The following is a 16,825-nucleotide window of genomic DNA, read 5'->3' on the forward strand; positions in this document are numbered from 1 at the left end:
GGTTCTTCAAAACCATCACTCTGGGACAGAAAATGTTCTAGAGAATCAGCAAAAGTAAGCAAAATCTTTGCTATTCTATATCATTTTTCAGAGCATAAAACAGCCAATGGTCCCTCTCTCATTCTCAAAAAATCCAAATGCATTCCAAAGCCAGCCCGACAGCTGGAGATACACACATGTGCTGCAGCAGCTCCTCCAGACAGTGCTCCCCGGCCGAATCCACAGCTCTGGCACTAGCTGCAATGGCACTTTATACAGCTTAGTGGTGGCATCTTCTGAGGTGCCTGTTATCCCCAACGACACCGTCACTCTGGGACAGTAATGTCCTCCCTCCTGGAGCAATGACTGGCAGATGCAGGATCAGCATCTACTGATGGCTTGAGAAGGAAACTGGCCAGTTTGGCTAAGAACCCACGACAGCACAGCTCTCACCCACACGGCTAACATGTGAGCCAAATCTCCCCACAGAACTGGACGCCATTATCCAACCCTTCCAAGTTCCTCAGCTTTGAGGCCAAAGATCCCAAGGCTCAAGGCTCAGAAGGAGGAACTTGCCCAGCATCACAGAATTACAAAGTGAAGAATAAACCCAGGCAGTGTGAGGCCCAAGGGTGAGTCCTTAACCACTTACGTAAACGGCTGCATTTATTTTCCATTTTAAAAAACGGTTTTAACTTTTCAGAAAACATTCAGTTTCAGTTACAACACGAAAACTGGCAAAACATTCCACAAAACTTTAGTTTAAATCTTGTCACAATAAATGCCATTAAAATGATAGACTCTGTATAGCATAAAGATCTCTGAGTTCCTATTACATTGCCAACCACCTACACAATTTGATTCAATAAAATGCTAGTCATACAGAAAAATTAAAGTCCTCCCTTCACGGCACCTTGTAATCACAGATACAAGACCCCCAGTACAGGCCTGAAACCAGGAATATGGTTTCAGATGTGGTTTTTCCTTTACATACATACCCATGATTAAGTTGAATTTATAAACTAGTTGTTGTAAAAGAGTAATAACTAATAATAGTACAGTTATAACTGTAATAAATGGTATGTGAATATGGCGTCTCTCCCTCTGTCTCAAAATATCTTAATGTTTTCAGACTACAGGTGACCATAGGTAACTGAAACCTTAGGAAGTGTAACTGCTGATGGGGGGACTGGTTTACAGTCACTCACTTAATGATGGGGATACACTGTCAGAAATGTGTCATGAGGCAATTCTGTCACTGCACAAACATCACTGAGTGTATCTGCACACACATAGATGGTGTCACCTCCTACAGACCTAGGCTATAGGGTATGTCCTATTGTTCCCAGGCTACAAACCCGCACAGCATGATGCTGCATTGAATACCGCAGGCAACTGCACTACATGATACATACTTAAACATAGAAGAGGCGCAGAAAAATACGGTATGAAAGATTGAAATGGCACGCTTGCCTAGGGCACTTAGGATGAACGGAGCCTGCAGGACTGGAAGTGGCTCTGGGTGAGCCAGTGAGTGAGTGGATGTAAAGGCCTAGGACCTGACTGGACGCTTTTATAAGACTGGTAGCGCAGTGGGTTCGTGTACAGCAGTATTACCACAAACATGTGACTAATGCGTTGTGCTATGGCGTTACAACGGCTACAGCATCACTAGGTGATAGGAATTGTTCAGCTTCATCATAATCTTCTAGGACCAAGGTCATTTATGCAGACAGTAGTTTAGGCAGTCCGTCATTGGCCAAAACGCTTCTCTTCTCATTTTGCATGTCATGGATACTACTTGAATAATAAAGGCAGAATTCTAAGAGTGGTTGAACCCATCTGAGGACAGCCTCTATGAAAAAGCTGTGAACTGTCCAAAGATTCAGACCCCATCACATCACGCTATCAACAGATCATATGCTTTCTTGCTCAACTTCTTCCCCAAGCTTAAACTTCTGCTACTCTATACTCCCAGTCCACTTCTGCTTTCTCTTCTGCACAGTGTGAATTGCCAAACACCAGAGCATTGCCTTCCACCACCTCTCTTCCCATACCCAACTGGTTTCCATGGAAATAATACCAATTCCTTCAGTCGGCTCCTTCCCACTGGCTGCACTGTCCTTGCTATTTCTATACAAGAAGCTTGTGAACTCCACAAACAGGGACCACATCTATATTGTCTTCCTCAACTCAGATGCACACTCTCCTTTAATCAGACTACTCAGCTCAGCAGAGTCCAACAGTGAGTGTTATCCACAACTCAGAAACATTCTACAATCAACCCATCAGGCCCAGCAGGAAACAGGGAGCAGCAGAAGTCACACACAAGGCAAATGACTTTAGAAGATGTCTGCTTTTAAAGCAAAGTCTGTGGTTGAAACATACCCTATTTTTTAAATTTAACAAGGACAATTAATTTAACCATATAAACCAAGTACACCGTTGGAATCTTTCCCATAAAGAAAGCTCAGATACAGTTCTGCTCCTGACTGGAATCTCACTGCTTCTGCTGAAACCATCCTGGAGAACTGCAGTCAGTTCACGCCTGTTCAGAAGCACAGAGGTCCCATTTTAACCTCATTTGCTTGGAATTTCATAATATCCTGAAAGGTGCTGGCAGATTACCAATTAGAAGGAAGCACACAAGTAACAGACTGTCAGCCAACCCAGAGACAGGAAGGTGTTTCTACTTTCCTGCTACTGTTCCAGCAAGGGCCGCATTCAAAACCCACCCTGGTCAAGACGAAACCAATCGAGGGGCAGCAATGAAGAAGTGAATCTAACTCCAGGCCGACACAGTTGCCTGGAGTTCAAAAAGCTTAAAACAGAGAGATGGAGAGCCAGCTTCACTGAGTGAGTTCTAAACGTCTGTCCAAAAATGAAAAATAAAAAATTCAAAATACTATGTCATAGGGATACAGATATAGAATATCTTTAAACTGACATTGGTATCTTAACATGACAGCTCTCCGAGTTTTCATATATGCCATCACCGAATGCTTACAAAACCACAATAGCTTGCGAGATGTAATTTGGAGTTCTTTCCTTTTAAAAATAGCTAGCGTCTAAAGTATGTAAAATTCTATGATCAAAATATATGGTATCCTCAATTTCTTAAAAGAAAACAAATCTTAGAAAACTGGGTTTCCTTTCAACACAAAACATCTCCATGAAGTATCACTCTGTCCCTTCCTCATTTATTGCCATAAAGCCAAACTCTTTTAAAATATATCTTAGTTTCCTCAGTTCCTGTCAATCTTGGGGTTATGCTAATTGTCATGTAACTATTAAACATTTTATTACTGGCCTGCAATTAATAATCAACACATAAAGCAAGATCAAGGCAGGATGGGATCAGTAACAATATAAGTAGGCATGTGTGAATCTGTAATTTGGTTTCCTTAAAAGACAGAAACCCAGTTGGTGACACATAAGTGAAATTCACATAACAAGATACGTGGTCACTAGCTAGAGAAATGTTTCTCTGAGGCTACAGCAAGGAACAAATCTAACACCTTGGAGACAAAGAGAATGTGAAGTGTTTCCAACCTGAACATCCAAAAAACATTTTCCTACTTTTGACATGCATGCAAGTCCTCTCACAGAATATTCAAGAAATCACCTGGCTCACTACTGCCCCTTATCAGTATCAGACAGTGTTTCAGATCATACATATCCAGCACCGTCACCTTCAGAAATCCAGACCAGTCTCCTAAACTAAGGAGGAAGGGAAAAAACAGCAGGGAAGAGGAGCAAGGAGGCCAGGTTCCCACACCGGACCCTGGCAGCAGAATGTCAAGAACGTGAGGTAAACACTGTCGTCAACAACTTTCTATTGCCTACACTAAAACAGAAACAATCTGATTTGCACGAAGACTCGTACCCCAAAATAAAGGCTGGGGAAGCACATGAGTTTGACACAGCATGGCCAGGGCTTATATAGGAAGTACTTCACTTCCTATTCTATCAAACCCACAAAGCTGTGGACAAAGATACAGGGCTGACAAATACAAATAAAGAGAAGCAGGGAAGTGCCAGACGTCAGCCTTTGGTTTTCCCTGAGAGGTATGCAGGGTCTGGAAGGAAGCCCGGTGCCTAGAGAGGGATCCGGTTAGAAGCTCTAAGTCAAACATGGCATCTAAGTCAACGTCAGAGCCCACAGAACGGGGGCAGGCAATGGGGACTGCGTAACAGAGGTCACCTAGAATAGACAGGGGAGAATTCTCCTGGCTACCCTAAGAAAGGTGCCATGCACAGACTGGGCCAGATTCCTGCCCCAGCTGACCAACAGGCTGCGTGAGCCACAGTCTCTCCCAGCTCAACTTCCTCGACAAAACTCAGCTAGCCCTCAAGGACGCTGTGAGGGAAAAACCACCACCAGAAACAGAGAGTTTTTGAGACAGACTATGATCTAAAGCTTTCATTTGAATCCAGAGAGAGATCTGGACGGCTTAAAAACTAAGTTTACAAAAAAAGGTGAGTTGGCTGGGGGCGGTGCCCTCTGAAAGGACTGTCACATGACACTGGCAAAGAACCGGAGGGAGAGCCGGGCAGGCCCCTGTCCGGAGGAATCTCCGCGGAGCTAATGAAGACAGAGACACACGCACTCAGACAAACACTCACACACACACTCACACACACACGCTTGCACTCACACACTCGTGTACTCACACACGCACTCACACACACATACACTCAACTGCCTCCTGGGACTTCTCAGGACAGGCATGGCACTCTGGGCCTGCCCGCCCTGCACCATCCACAGCAGAGACAGGTGAGTTCAGAGCTTCCAGCAGGAGAGCAGCAGGGGAAACAGGACCCGTGCAAACACGCCAGGGCGTGGCATTCCCAGGAGGTGGGCAAGTGCCCTCCACAACAGAAAGCTACCAGAAAAATGGCCGCCCTCTCTCTGCTAGCCTTGGCTCAGATCAACTCAACGGTAGAAGATGCAGGCCAGTATTTCAACTCTAAGCCCTGCTCCGTGATGATTTTCTTCCAATAAGAGCAATTACCTGGGCGGTCTCATACTTCCCTCCTCATATATAAAGAAGAGTTGTAGATGGGCTAAACCCCCTGCTTCACCATGTGGATGTCTGAGTTCAACCGCCTTTAAGAACAACCCAGCCCCCACCGCAGAATTCAGACCTTAATATTCAGCCCCCTACTCTCCCTTGTCACCAAGGTCCCAAAAAACCCTCCCAGACCCAGGGTCCTTCCTGGAGTGTGTGAACTACAAGGTAAGGTGGGCCTTTCTAGAAAACTCGCCGGCTGTCCGCTCAGCTGGGTGGCCCACGATGCCAGTGAGGCCACTGCCAGGCGGTGGTTCCTCACAAACGCCAATCAGGGGGACACAGGAGAAAGGCCCCTGCTTTGAAGATGCTGGGGCCAAACATCAGACGGCAGAGGCTCCGCAAAGCCTAACACCCAGCTGGGGCTGCTTAACACCCAGCTGCTTAACACCCAGCTAGGCTCCCTCTCCACCTTCTTGGAGACACAGAACTGACAGCCTAGTGAGGTCCTAGTGAGAGGTACGTGACCTTGCCTCAGGTCACAAATTCACAAAGTGGCCAAGTCCATGTTAGAAAGAGGCTAGTCCTCCTCCAGAGCTCAGGCTATCTCCATCGCAGCCTAAAGGCAACCTGAAGAGGAAAGGCAGCTGCCTTGCTAAACTGCAACCCTTATCTAGGGATCTCGCAGCTCCCTGAGGCAATCCAAGCAATGGAACCTTCCATGTGCCTTTCAATCGACCCATCTACTGAAATCCGCAAGGGCTCTGGTTTTTACCCAGAGGGAGCCCAAAGTCCCACAGCCCCTGTGACCTGGCCACAGCTAGTCCCCCACGCTCTCTGGCCCCTCCCTCCATTCTCCCAGTGACTCAGCCCACTCAGCCACGCTGGACCCTTGGCTGCCTCTCAACAAAGTCAGACATGCTTCCCTCCGGGTCTGACACGTAGGCCCCTAATCCGCGTGCCTGGTTCACTCCCTCACTTCCAGCCTCTTACAGAAAGGCCTGGGGACAGTGGACTCTCCTATAAAATGGCCCCATCCTCGGGGCCCCACCCCTGACTCTGCCACCAGCTCTCCTCTCCCTCTGCAGGTCCAGCAAAGTCAAGGCCATGAGCTCACGCTGCCTGTCACTCTAAAGGGGAGACTCTAAAAAGACAGAAAAGAAAAGAGAGAAGTGCTGGCATAACTGACGCACTTCAAGAGCAGAGACCAGGTGGAGGGAGGGTGCCTCAGGGGAACAATGAGGGTGACTCACTGGAGTCTCAGACTTGCCACTTCTAGGAAACCCACTTCTTTAGCGCTTCTATTCTGGTGGCTTGGCACTCTATTTGCAGGCCACAGTGGGGTGCAGGGAGTGTTGGGGGAGTTTTTTAAGTACTAAACAGCTGTTTTAAAATGTATAACTGATTCTGGAGTCGAGATAACCGTGCAGATGGCAACGAGGTAATTTTACACACACTCAAAATCCAGTGGTGGGTCCGCTCTGAAGGAGCTCTGACCTCCTCCCAGCACAGAGCAGGCATGAAGAAGGTGGCAGCCCTGACTGCAAGACCCTCCTGACCTTCCCTCTAGGCCACAGCCCACAGGCAACTCAAACTGCAAAACAAAGGCCAGTTTTCGCTGTCACACATTCCTGAAAACAGAGCTTGGGCCAGTGCTTCCACCACCTCCCTCACTTCCCACACCCCTCCCCGTGAAGGATGACACTCCTGGGATCTGCTTCTTCATCCTGGACAACTTACCCTCCAGATGTACTGAACAATGGTTGCAGCCCAGGGGATCGAAAAGCACACAAAAGGAAAAAGAAAACTCCCACCACAGGTCTGCAGCTGGCTGAAGAGCCAGGTTCACAGAGCGCCTGGGATTTTCCCCACCCTGGAGGATTCACAGGGAAGTGCCCCTCTGCCCTGGCTAACATGGAGACAAAAATAGGCTTATGACGCATTGCTTTGGGCACCTCGAAAACCTAAGCCACCATACTTTTTTTTTAAGTTGCACAGCAAGGTAGAATTTATGAAGCACTTCACATCCAAGCCGCTGGTCTGGACACTTCCGTTCCCACTTACAACAGCACCCATGTGCAGAAGTTAGCTGGGACTTCCTGATCCGACCACAGGGAAACACGGAGGACGGCTCTTCGTGCCCTGGAACCACAACAGCCCCCTTGCTCCCAGCCCAGCCTGGGACCAAACCGCCACAGGAAGGAGGGTGACCCCCGGCCTCCACCCAAACTCCACACCTCGAGTTATCATTGTTCAGGGGAATCCGAGTCGGTAAGGACTCCTCAAGGCTGCAAACCTCAGAACTGCAGAATTTGGGATGCAAAATGGACCTGGAAATCATGGAATCCCGTGGTTTTAAAACTTTAAATTTTAAACAGTGGAAACCTTTCTTTCTCATGAGGAAGCTTATATGGAATGCTGATCATGAAACTGATGATGAAGAAATGCTGTCTGGTTGAGGCAGAAACCCCAAGACACTAATGGAGAGTGCCGGCAGGTCAAGAAACAGGTTATAAAAATAAATCCCTGATGTAAGGCAGCATCTGTAACTTACAGATAAAGCAACTGCTACCACTATAGCACCGATGAACACCGAGGACGTGCCAGGCATTCAAATGTCTCCCAATTCCCACACCTAGCCTACAACATGGTTAGCATCCCACACCTAGCCTACAAACACAGTTAGCATCCTGACGGGACACACACGGAAAGGAAGACCTTGAAGGTTCGGTGACTTGCCCAAGGCCTGTGAGGGGAGAAGTCTGGATTCAAACCCAGGAAAGTGACTTCCAAAACTAACTCCCTAATGAGAGGCTTTCAAGCAGGAAAGAGGGAAAGAAAACTAAGTCCCACCTCTCTTGAGGAGGAAAATGAGATCCAGAAAAAAGAAGTGATTGGACACAGCCGACTCAACAATCCAGATCCCCCATCTCAGGCCACACGCTGCCAGCAGCAATCAACAGGGGTTTAGCAGCTGTCTCTTGGCAGGAATGGCGCTTAGGGGTGACATCAAGAGGGTGGAAAGGACCTAAGGCGCCAAGACCAGCCACAGAGGCACATCCTGCCCATCCCCCAGTCTCCCCAAAAACAATTTGCAGCCAAATTCCAACAACTGCTCCCAGCCCTACCCTATGCAGCTGCGCAGAGAGGCAGCCAAGGCCGGGTGGAGACCCACTGCAGAGAGCACAGTCAGGAGGCACTTATCACTGCAAGGTCACCAGCACCACGCAATCATGGTGACAAACTCAAACCAAAGAAACTGGACCCAAGGAAAAAGAATGAATAGGGCAATCAGAACAGAACTTTAAGAGAGATCTTCAGAGGGTTGACAGAAGCTACAGCGTCCATGTAGAAAGAACAGGCAGCTGTGACTACAGATCAGCTGAGATCCTGCAACAAAAGACAACAGGGAAGCAGAAGAGCATCTGAACCACGGGAGAACCGGTAAGCTGGGCGACAGCAGCAAACGGTATCTGTCTACGTGCCTGTCCACAGTGGCAGCCAGATACAAATAATAAAAGCAACAGACAAACCAAAGAAGAGTTAGGGCAAAGAAAAGCTGAACAGCACCATGAGTAACTTTGACCCAAACAGAGAACATTTTTTCCAAACACATAATACACTCCCAACTTGACTAGGTGTTAGGCCACAAGGGAAATGTCAGTAAGTGCCACCACATTTACCAGCACAATGGAAAACCTAAATTAAAAACCCCCAAAGTTTACTGACCTGAAAAAAATAAAAATCTAAAAATTTAGTGGGTCCAGAAGTTGAAACAGATAGAACTTTTGAGTCCAAAAAGGAAATACACAGAATTGAAATATGGGGGAAAAAAAAAAAAAGTATCAGAATCCATGAGAGCGGTATGGTACTCCACAGAAAGAAACATGAAGCTTTAAATATATTTCTTAATTATGCAAAATGATTTAAAATAAAAGAGCTAAGCATTCAATTCAAACTAGAAACAGGAAAATGATGTAGAAGTTACTGAGTGGATAAATTAATAAAATTGCAAATAAATGGTGAAAAGATGATGAAAAAACAAAACACTAGTTCTTTTGCAAAGACTTTAAAAAGGTAAATAAGTCTTTAGTAAATATAATTAAGAAAAAAAAGTACATAAGTAAACATTAGGAATTTTTAAAATTTACCTAGAGCTATAGAGTATCAAAAATATGACAGTAGCATGCTACTTATTTATATATGAATACATAATTACAATGACAATTTTCTAGGAAAACAGAGATTACCAAAATTGGCCCAAGAAAAAGTAGAAAATCTGAATAGAAAAATAAACTAGATAAAACTGAAACCATAATCAAAAGTCCTCCCCAATGATATTCCACCTAAGAGCACCAGGCCCAGATAGTTTTACTGGTGAGTTCTACCACACTTTAAGAAACAGAAAATGTCCATCTTATATACAAACTGTTTCACCACATACGAAAATACTAAAAGCTAACTAGCTCCTTCCACAAAGCAAACATATTATTGATAACAAAATCTGTCAAGAACGGCAGAGCAAAAAAACTGTAGCCCAATCTCACTTAAAAACAGAGCTGTAAGCACATTTCATAAAGTATTAGTAAACAGAACTGGATATATTCATGCAAAAAAAAAATAAACTTTCACCCTTTTTGTGGCGTTATTTATATATGTATGTGTGCGTGTATATACATATATGTATGTATGTATGTATTTTTTCCCAATCTGGTTCCTGGCTCCTAACTCCCGCAGTCCTCGTGTCGGTCTTTTGCTATAATGTCGGGCATGTCAGGCCTCAGGAAACAATCTCTCCACCTGCCCCTCCTTCCACCTGCCCCAAGGCAGGACTCTCATCTTCCCCACTTTCAGACTGTGGGTCTTAAGATCCTCTCCAGTGAGGGTCCCACCCTATACCCTGGGAGAAGAAATGCTGACCTCCTAAAGCTTCCATAAAAACTGGGTTGGGGGAGCTTCCAAATCGTTGAATGCACGGCAGTTCCTAGAGGGTAGTGAGCCAGGGAGGTCACGGAGGCTCCACACCCCTTCCCCCATACCTCACCCTACACATCTCTTCATCCGTATCCATTGTAATATCCTTACAAACTGCCAATCATCAGCTTATGTTTAGTGTTTCCTAAGTTCTGTGAGTCACTCTAGCAAATTAATCAGACCCAAAGAGGCACTGTGGGAATCCCAAATTGAAGCCAGTTGGTCAGAAGTTCCCGAGGCCTGGACTTGCGACTGGTGTGGGTTGGGGAGCAGTCTTGGGAACTGAGCCCCAAACCTGTGGCATCTGACACTATCTCCAGGTAGACAGGGTCGGGAATTGAATCGGCCAGGGGTCACTGCTTGGTGCCCGGGGAAAACCACCACACATTTGATCACAGAAGTCTTCTGTGTTAATGACTGTTGTCATGGAATGAGAACAAAGGAAAAATATGGTTTGAGTTTTCTGGAAACATCATATATAAAAATTAAATTTAAAAAATTGATCCTAGAGTTAAGGAATCACAGTTAAAACTATAAAACTTCTAGGGGCAGTCATAGGAAAAAATCTTTGAGACCTTGGGGTAGGCCAGTGGTTCTGAATTGGGTGTGATTTTGCCCCATCCCCTCCAGGGCCTTTGATATATCTGGAGACATTTTTATTTGTCACCACTGGGGGAGAGGGAGTGGTGGAGTGTAGTCTTGGTATCTAGTGGGTAGAGGCCAGGAATGCTGGCTGACATCCTACAATGCCCAGGACAGTCCTCAAAAAATTCCCCAGGTCAAATGTGACTAGTTCTAGGGTTGATTTCTTAAGCTACCAAAAGCACAAACCACAAAGAGTTACAGTCCATCAAATTTTTTAAAAATCTGTTCTTCAAAGGATAGCACTGTGAAAATTTAAAGGCAAAGCAAAGACTAAGAGAAAATACTCATACTACTCACACCTTACTCATATCTAAGAAAGAACTTGTACCCAGAAGACATGAGGAACTCTTACAACTCAATAAGGAGAAGACCCCAAAAACAATTTTTAAGGGGTAAAACGGGCAAAATATGATTTTTAAAGGACGCTGCAAAAAATACCCAACAGTAAGCACGTGATGATGGTGAACATCACCCAGGACTCCAATAAATACAAGAAAAGATGTTCCCTTCTTGCTCAACTTGATGAGTCAGCAGAGAGGTGAAAACGGAAACCGCACTGAGATACCACTACAACCCCACTTGAAAGGCTAAAATTAAGACTGGCAGGTGTTGACAAGGATGTAGAACTGGAACTCTCATACATCACTGGTGGAATTGCAAAATGGTAATTCAGCATTACAGTTTGGCGGTTCCCATAAAGTCAAACAGCCACGTCCACCTCCTCACACACCATTCACGACCAGCTAGGGCATTAGCAAGAACTCTCCATGGCTAGGACAATCAAAAGAAGAAAAGGAAGAAGAAAAAGAACAGCACCTCAAAGTGATGAGCTGCTCTCTGCCACTAGGCTCAGTTCTAGAGCCTGCTCAACTCTCTCCCCAATACAATAGTTCATATACCAAGATCAAAATAGAGAAGGGAACATCTCAATTATTTCTCTCAGCCCCATCTTTTAAAAATCTCTCTCTATATAAAATGCTGATAAAAGATACGAGGCCCAACTCAGGCACTCATTTCCTGGGAATCTGCCAGGATGCCATTCTGAGAATTAATCCATGAGATCTAATGTAACCATAATTAACAACCTTAGGCATCCACATACACTTATCATTGAAAGAAATGCACACACACAAATGGATGTGATCCAGGTTTAACATGTGGCCCAAATTAGACATATAAGCATTATTCCTTTGGAAAAATTACAGGGGAAAAAAAAAAAATCTCCTTAGAGACAGTAACTAAACCAACCTCAACTCCCAGCTGGCTTCATTATTCTCTTGTCCTCAACATAGTAAAAACTTTCTAGCATTTATACCTAAACAATTTGGGGAAAACTTGTTCTGTATAAATTTTAAAGTTCTTAACTACCTAAATCTAGCCATCCCAATGCATTATTTTATCATTAATGCACACTGTTAAGACCTCACCCATTAAGCATCTTAATGCCTAACTAAAGGCTGGAAACGTGCGTATTACGTATATAATATGACATTTTACAAAGTTTAAAGCATATGGTAATAAGTAAAGCTACTGACAAGCTGAGGTCACTGTAGACACTGTTGCTGGTTTTGCATGGCCTGGCCTCTGCTCCTCTCCTCCTGAATGCCCTCTCTTCTTGCTCTATTGTTCCTGCCCCCACTGACCTTCAGACACTCCTTCCTGCCCCAAGTCTTCTCCATAGGCCAGTCCCACAGCCTATCACACTAGCCTCAGGAAACACATTTTCTACTAACTTTGTACTAGCATATCACCTCCCAAGAAATACCTACATAAGAATCATTAACTTCTAACTCAGCACAGGGATCACCTGGCACAGTAATCCACTTGACAGTTAACACTTTGCTGAGTCTCTCCAAAAACCAAGCACTTATTTAAAGCACTGCTTCAAGCCAGATACACTTGGGGAAACTTGCCTTTGTCGTGCCTGACTGTTCAATGCACAACTCACAGAGGGCAGGCCCCTCCACATGCGTGGACACAGTGAAAGCTGCTGCTGAAACGGTGCTGTCTCCTTCATCCCTCCCAATTACTAACTGCACCAGGAACTGCACCCCATCCCAGGAGTGCTTAGAGCCAAAGGTCACCTTGACGCTTTGCCCCCACAAGGTGCCTGGCAGGCACCCCTGAAGCAGGCCCGGATGTCCCTCTTGTTGGTCTAAGCGACTGCAGAAGAAAAATATTCTCTCTAGATTCTAGAGAGCTGGGCTTGGGAGGAGAGGTTGTTTTCCTGGAAATCCAACTCCATCTTTTAGAGACAATGAGAATTTACGGCTAGAATTCTGTTAAAGCCATATGGTGTCTGGGCGCTCCAAAACCTTTGCAAGGATAATGACTTTCTGGGGACCATACAACAATGAACAAGAATACTATCAATGGAAAAACGCATTCCACGTTTGAAACGATCAATATACAAACATTTGGAATGTGATCCTTCTGTACATTTGGGACTGCCTCCATGTGACCAAGCAGCAAAAACAAATGGGGACATTTGTAGGACTCAACTTTTCATGCTCACACTGGAGACCTGGCAGAATTATTCACACTTCAGCAAACTGATGCCCAGGAACAAAATTAAAATGTAGCTTAACACATCACACTGTGGTGACACTTCGTAGAATTTTTTGTATCAAATTAAAAAAGAAAATTGACTTACTTTCCTATTCCTCAACTACATGCTACATTTAAGGAAATTTTAGCCAATTTTATCTCATAAAAGTACAGATGACTGACACCTCCCCTGTCCCAAGAAAAAAAAGTTTTCAAAAAGTATTTAAGGAGAGGTATCAATTTAAAACAGGAATATAAACCAGACATGGTGGCTCACGCCTGTAATCCCAACACTTTGGGAGGCTGAGACAGGAAGATTGCTTGAGGACAGGAGTTCGAGGCCAGCCTGAGCAACACAGCAAGACTTCATCTCTATTAAAAATTTAAAAAATAATAATAATGAGCCAAGCGGGGTGGCATGCACCTGTAATCCCAGCTACACAGAGGCGGAAGGACTGCCTGAGCCCAGGAATTCACAACTGCAGTGAGCTATGACTGCACCACTGCACTCACGCCCGGTCAACGCCGTGAGACCCTGCTTCAAAAAATTATAAAACAGGCACAGACAGGAAGTTCACTTTGCACACGTTGGGTTTAAAGTAGAGACTGCAAGTGGCTATGAAGAAGTCTGCATGTGCAACTACAGGGAAGTAACAGGGAAAGAGGTGGGTGAAAATCCATCTCTGAAATGACTGGCAGGTTTGCTGTCCTAAGAAAATCTGGCAGAAAAATTACACACAACTTTGAAGGTATTCTAAGACTACAAAGGGCACATCTTCTTATATTCACAATGCACATCAACCTCAGAAACCTCTTCGGCATTTGCTAAGTATGCCCACATGTGACAGTGGCCAGAAAAATGTTAAGATACAAAGTCCATTCCTACTGGACCAAGAGGTCGTGTTCCACCTGGAGACGAGGTTCGTGAACACAGGTTCAAGACACTGCCATGACTAAACTAATGCAAAAGTAAGGGCCCCATTAATCCGCCAAAGTATCATCAGTCTGACCTTGAAGCCAACCTTAATCTTAACTGTGAAGAAACAAATTTCAATTTGTTAACAGGACCAAGACTTCAACTTCACTAAGTCAGCTGGGTTAATTTCTCATTGTATTTATTTCTTTATTTTTAATACAGGGCCTTGCGCTGTCGCCCAGACTAGAGCGCAACTCGACTCGATCACAACTCACTGCAGCCTCGACCTCCGAGGCTAACGCTATCCTACCACCTCAGCCTCCCTTAGCTGGGAGTACAGGAGTGTGCCACCGCGCCCGGCCCTCATTTTCATATTTTTTGTAGAGACGGGGTTTCGCCATGTTGCCCAGGTTGGCCTCCAACTCCTGGACTCAAGTGACCCGCCCACCTCGGCCTTCCAAAGTGCTGGATTCCAGGCATGAGCCACCACGCCCAGGCGAGTTAACTTATTTTTGGTCACAGAAGCCAGTATTCCAAAATGCCTTCCTCCAAATGTTGGTCTCAGCCTGAGCTGGTTTAAGTTGCCACCATTTCTCTGTATCATGCTAGTTACTGGAGTAACTGTGTATCTTAGGGTAGCTAACTGGTCTATAAACTACACTGTCACAAACTCTCCCTCCATCCACCCTTCCCCTTCCAAAAAAGCGAGAATAAAAAATACGGGCCTTTCCAAAGAGTTTCTATTGTGAGATCAGCCTCACCCTCCTTAGAATAATTTCTGCATGTTCTGAACACAGGGGTGCTAATAAAACTCTCTCTGATGCAAAGGAAAAATAAGAACCCCCATAAACCCTACCACAAACTCCACGTTCAGCCCAAAGTAGGCTCAACTTTGTTTCATTCTGAAAAGCAACTTGTTATTGCCAAGGGAGAAACTTGTCTGTTCAGAACTTTTCATCTTGTTTCCTTTTTACCAAAGTTTAAAAAAAGTAAATAAAAGCTGAATTTTCCATCACCCTAAACATTCCAGAAAAGAATGGTCAGAAAATTCCTGAAATTCGAAGTTCCCCAGGTCCTGGACTGCTGGCAGCTGCGGGACATGCACAGCCCTCGAGGGGACTGATGGGTTATACAATCATGGTTCCCAGAGCAAGATCCACTAGAATAATCCGCCCCGGAGACAATGACATCATGTGAGCAACGAGGCAGGAAGTTGGGCTCAGAAAAGTGAAGGGTCAAGTCTTGAGAGCTCACACTGGAGGACACCCCCCTGCCCCCAATCTAAAGAAGACAAAAGTCACCGCCTGCTAAACAAACAAAAAAAAACTACTTTAAAGAGAAAATGAGCCCACGGGGGGAAATCAATCAGCAAATGAAACCACAAACACTCAACTCCAGGACCATTCCTGCGGGCTCCGACGCCCCGGTGAGCCTCTCCACACCAAGGGGCCTCACGGTGCCCCGCTGGCGAAACTCTGATGCAAACGCGCAGCGGGAACAAAGCGAAGTGGAGTTCCTGCCTCCAACTTTCCCGGACACCCGGCCGCGCGAGGGCAGCCGCCGACCCCGAGGGCCGGGGGCGGCCACTCCGCACAAAGCCGCCCCCGACTCAGTGACAGCCACAAGTGGCCGGCCGCGGGACTCCAGGAACGCCAGGACCGCGTGTGCCCCCGCGCCCCCCGCGCCCCCCGCCCGCGCACGGGACCCGGTGGGGCTCCCGGACACCACGCAGGCAACTTTCCCTTGGGAACGGGGCGGACCCGGCGCGGACCGGAGGCGACTTGGAGACCCCAGGAGCTCCTCGAGCGCTCCCCGCCCCCCACGCCGGCCGTTCGCCCCGGGCACCGCGAGCGGAGCCTGCGTCCGGGTGGGCCACCCACCTGCACAGCTCGGGGAACGGGGTGGCCTCGGCCTGCGTGGCCCCCGGTGCCGCGACGAGCAGCAGCAGCTGCAGCAGGAGCAGAGAGCGCTGCGGGCGGCCGGCGGGCGCGGGCCCCAGGTGGGAGCTCCGGCCGGCGGCGGCCCCCATCGCGCCGGGCACAGGCTGCACGGCGGGCGCCAGGTTGATGGCGCGCGACTGCTGGGGGCCGCGCCCGGGACGGGGTCGCGCCGCCAGGGCAAAGGCAGAGGTGGAGACGGAGCCGGAGCTGGAGCCCGAGGTGAGCGCGGCTCGACTGGGCTCGGCGACAGCGACAGCGGCAGCGGCGGCCCCGGAATCGCGTCACGTGACAGCCGCCCGGCACCGCCCCCCACCCCCGCCCCCCGCTCACGTGACTCCCTTGTTCAGGTGACCCCCGCCCGCCCCGGCTCCTCCCAGGCCCGGGTCACGTGAGCGCAGCACGCGCGGGACGGGAAGCGACGCGGGCGGGGCGCAGGCGCCAGGTGCCTCCCGGGGCCTGAGCTTCTCGGCGGGATGGGTGAGGCGCGGGTGCCTGGCCGGGCCTCAGTTTCCCCTCCCACCGCGCCCTGCTGGATTGTGGCGGGTGCTTCCCAGCTTACAGCAACTGTTCCCAACCTCGACCGACGGGTAGGGGAAAATAGAGAACTTGGATCAAAGTGGCATGGAGGTAAATGCCTTCGCACACTCTCGTGGCAGCGGATCCGTGGGGGGTGGGAACACACTTTAACTGCCCATCGAGTCACATCATGGAGGTTTACAACCTTGGCCCATCAGAGCCTCTCAGACCTTCTGTGGGAATGTTACTGCCCAAGCATGGGCTTCCTACAGCAAGGAAGGCAGCACAAATACAGC

General features: G+C 47.3%; 1 protein-coding gene across 1 annotated transcript in view; it reads right to left on the reverse strand.

Annotated features, from left to right (window-relative positions):
- Nucleotides 1-16,273, reverse strand: part of IGF2R (insulin like growth factor 2 receptor) — a 133,347-nt gene extending 117,074 nt beyond the window's left edge. Inside the window, exon 1 of the mRNA XM_015137631.3 lies at nucleotides 15,954-16,273. Coding sequence (XP_014993117.3) covers nucleotides 15,954-16,102 — 149 coding nt within the window. The 5' untranslated portion in view covers nucleotides 16,103-16,273. The remainder of the gene's footprint in view (nucleotides 1-15,953) is intronic.
- Nucleotides 16,274-16,825: the final 552 nt, after the last annotated feature.

Source organism: Macaca mulatta, chromosome 4 (genome assembly GCF_049350105.2).
Source record: "Macaca mulatta isolate MMU2019108-1 chromosome 4, T2T-MMU8v2.0, whole genome shotgun sequence".
In the NCBI taxonomy this organism is placed as follows: domain Eukaryota; kingdom Metazoa; phylum Chordata; class Mammalia; order Primates; family Cercopithecidae; genus Macaca; species Macaca mulatta.